We start from the raw sequence: 547 nt of genomic DNA, 5'->3' as shown, positions 1-547 counted from the left end.
TTTCACCATCGTTTTTTCTTGCTTTAGTTCAAGTAAGATGCTGAATCGTCTTAATAATTACCACTTGTGTTGAGGAGAAAGAGAAATCACATGTTGAAAAACTAATGTAAAAGTCTACTTTGCTCCTGAGCAGGTATACAAGATATAACTCTAAGGAAAGAATCTCAGCAAATAACCTTGGAGAACCAATAAATATATAATATTTACTTATAAAGGCACTAGTGAGAGCTTACTTACAGAAACAAGGTTGACTCAAAGACAGCATCTGGAAAATGTCCACGTCTGTGAGCCACGGAGGAATGCTGCTGCTCTGGAGTCATCTCCATTCACTGTTCACCTTTTATATACTCTGGCAGATTGCCTCAAGGCCATGCACTACTGGAACAGGAAGGAAATAAGGTATAAAACCCAATTGCTTCATTGGAATAGGTTTCAATTACTGTCCTGCTTCAGAGAATGTTAACTGTGTCACCACTACTATCGTAGACCTGCCTTATCTAAATGTTTCTGTCATTTACAGGGTATGACTACAGGGTATGAACTACTT

At 38.2% G+C, this 547-nt stretch overlaps 1 protein-coding gene across 1 annotated transcript in view; it reads right to left on the bottom strand.

Annotated features, from left to right (window-relative positions):
• The window catches only part of LOC116082510 (prolactin-6A1), a 6983-nt gene extending 6718 nt beyond the window's left edge, over positions 1 to 265 (bottom strand). Inside the window, exon 1 of the mRNA XM_031359415.1 lies at positions 238 to 265. Within this exon, the coding sequence (XP_031215275.1) occupies positions 238 to 265 (28 nt within the window). The remainder of the gene's footprint in view (positions 1 to 237) is intronic.
• Between the last annotated feature and the right edge of the window lie 282 nt (positions 266 to 547).

The sequence above is a fragment of the Mastomys coucha genome, unplaced genomic scaffold (assembly GCF_008632895.1).
Source record: "Mastomys coucha isolate ucsf_1 unplaced genomic scaffold, UCSF_Mcou_1 pScaffold7, whole genome shotgun sequence".
Taxonomy (NCBI): Eukaryota; Metazoa; Chordata; class Mammalia; order Rodentia; family Muridae; genus Mastomys; species Mastomys coucha.
This window is presented reverse-complemented; position numbering and strand designations above follow the sequence as displayed.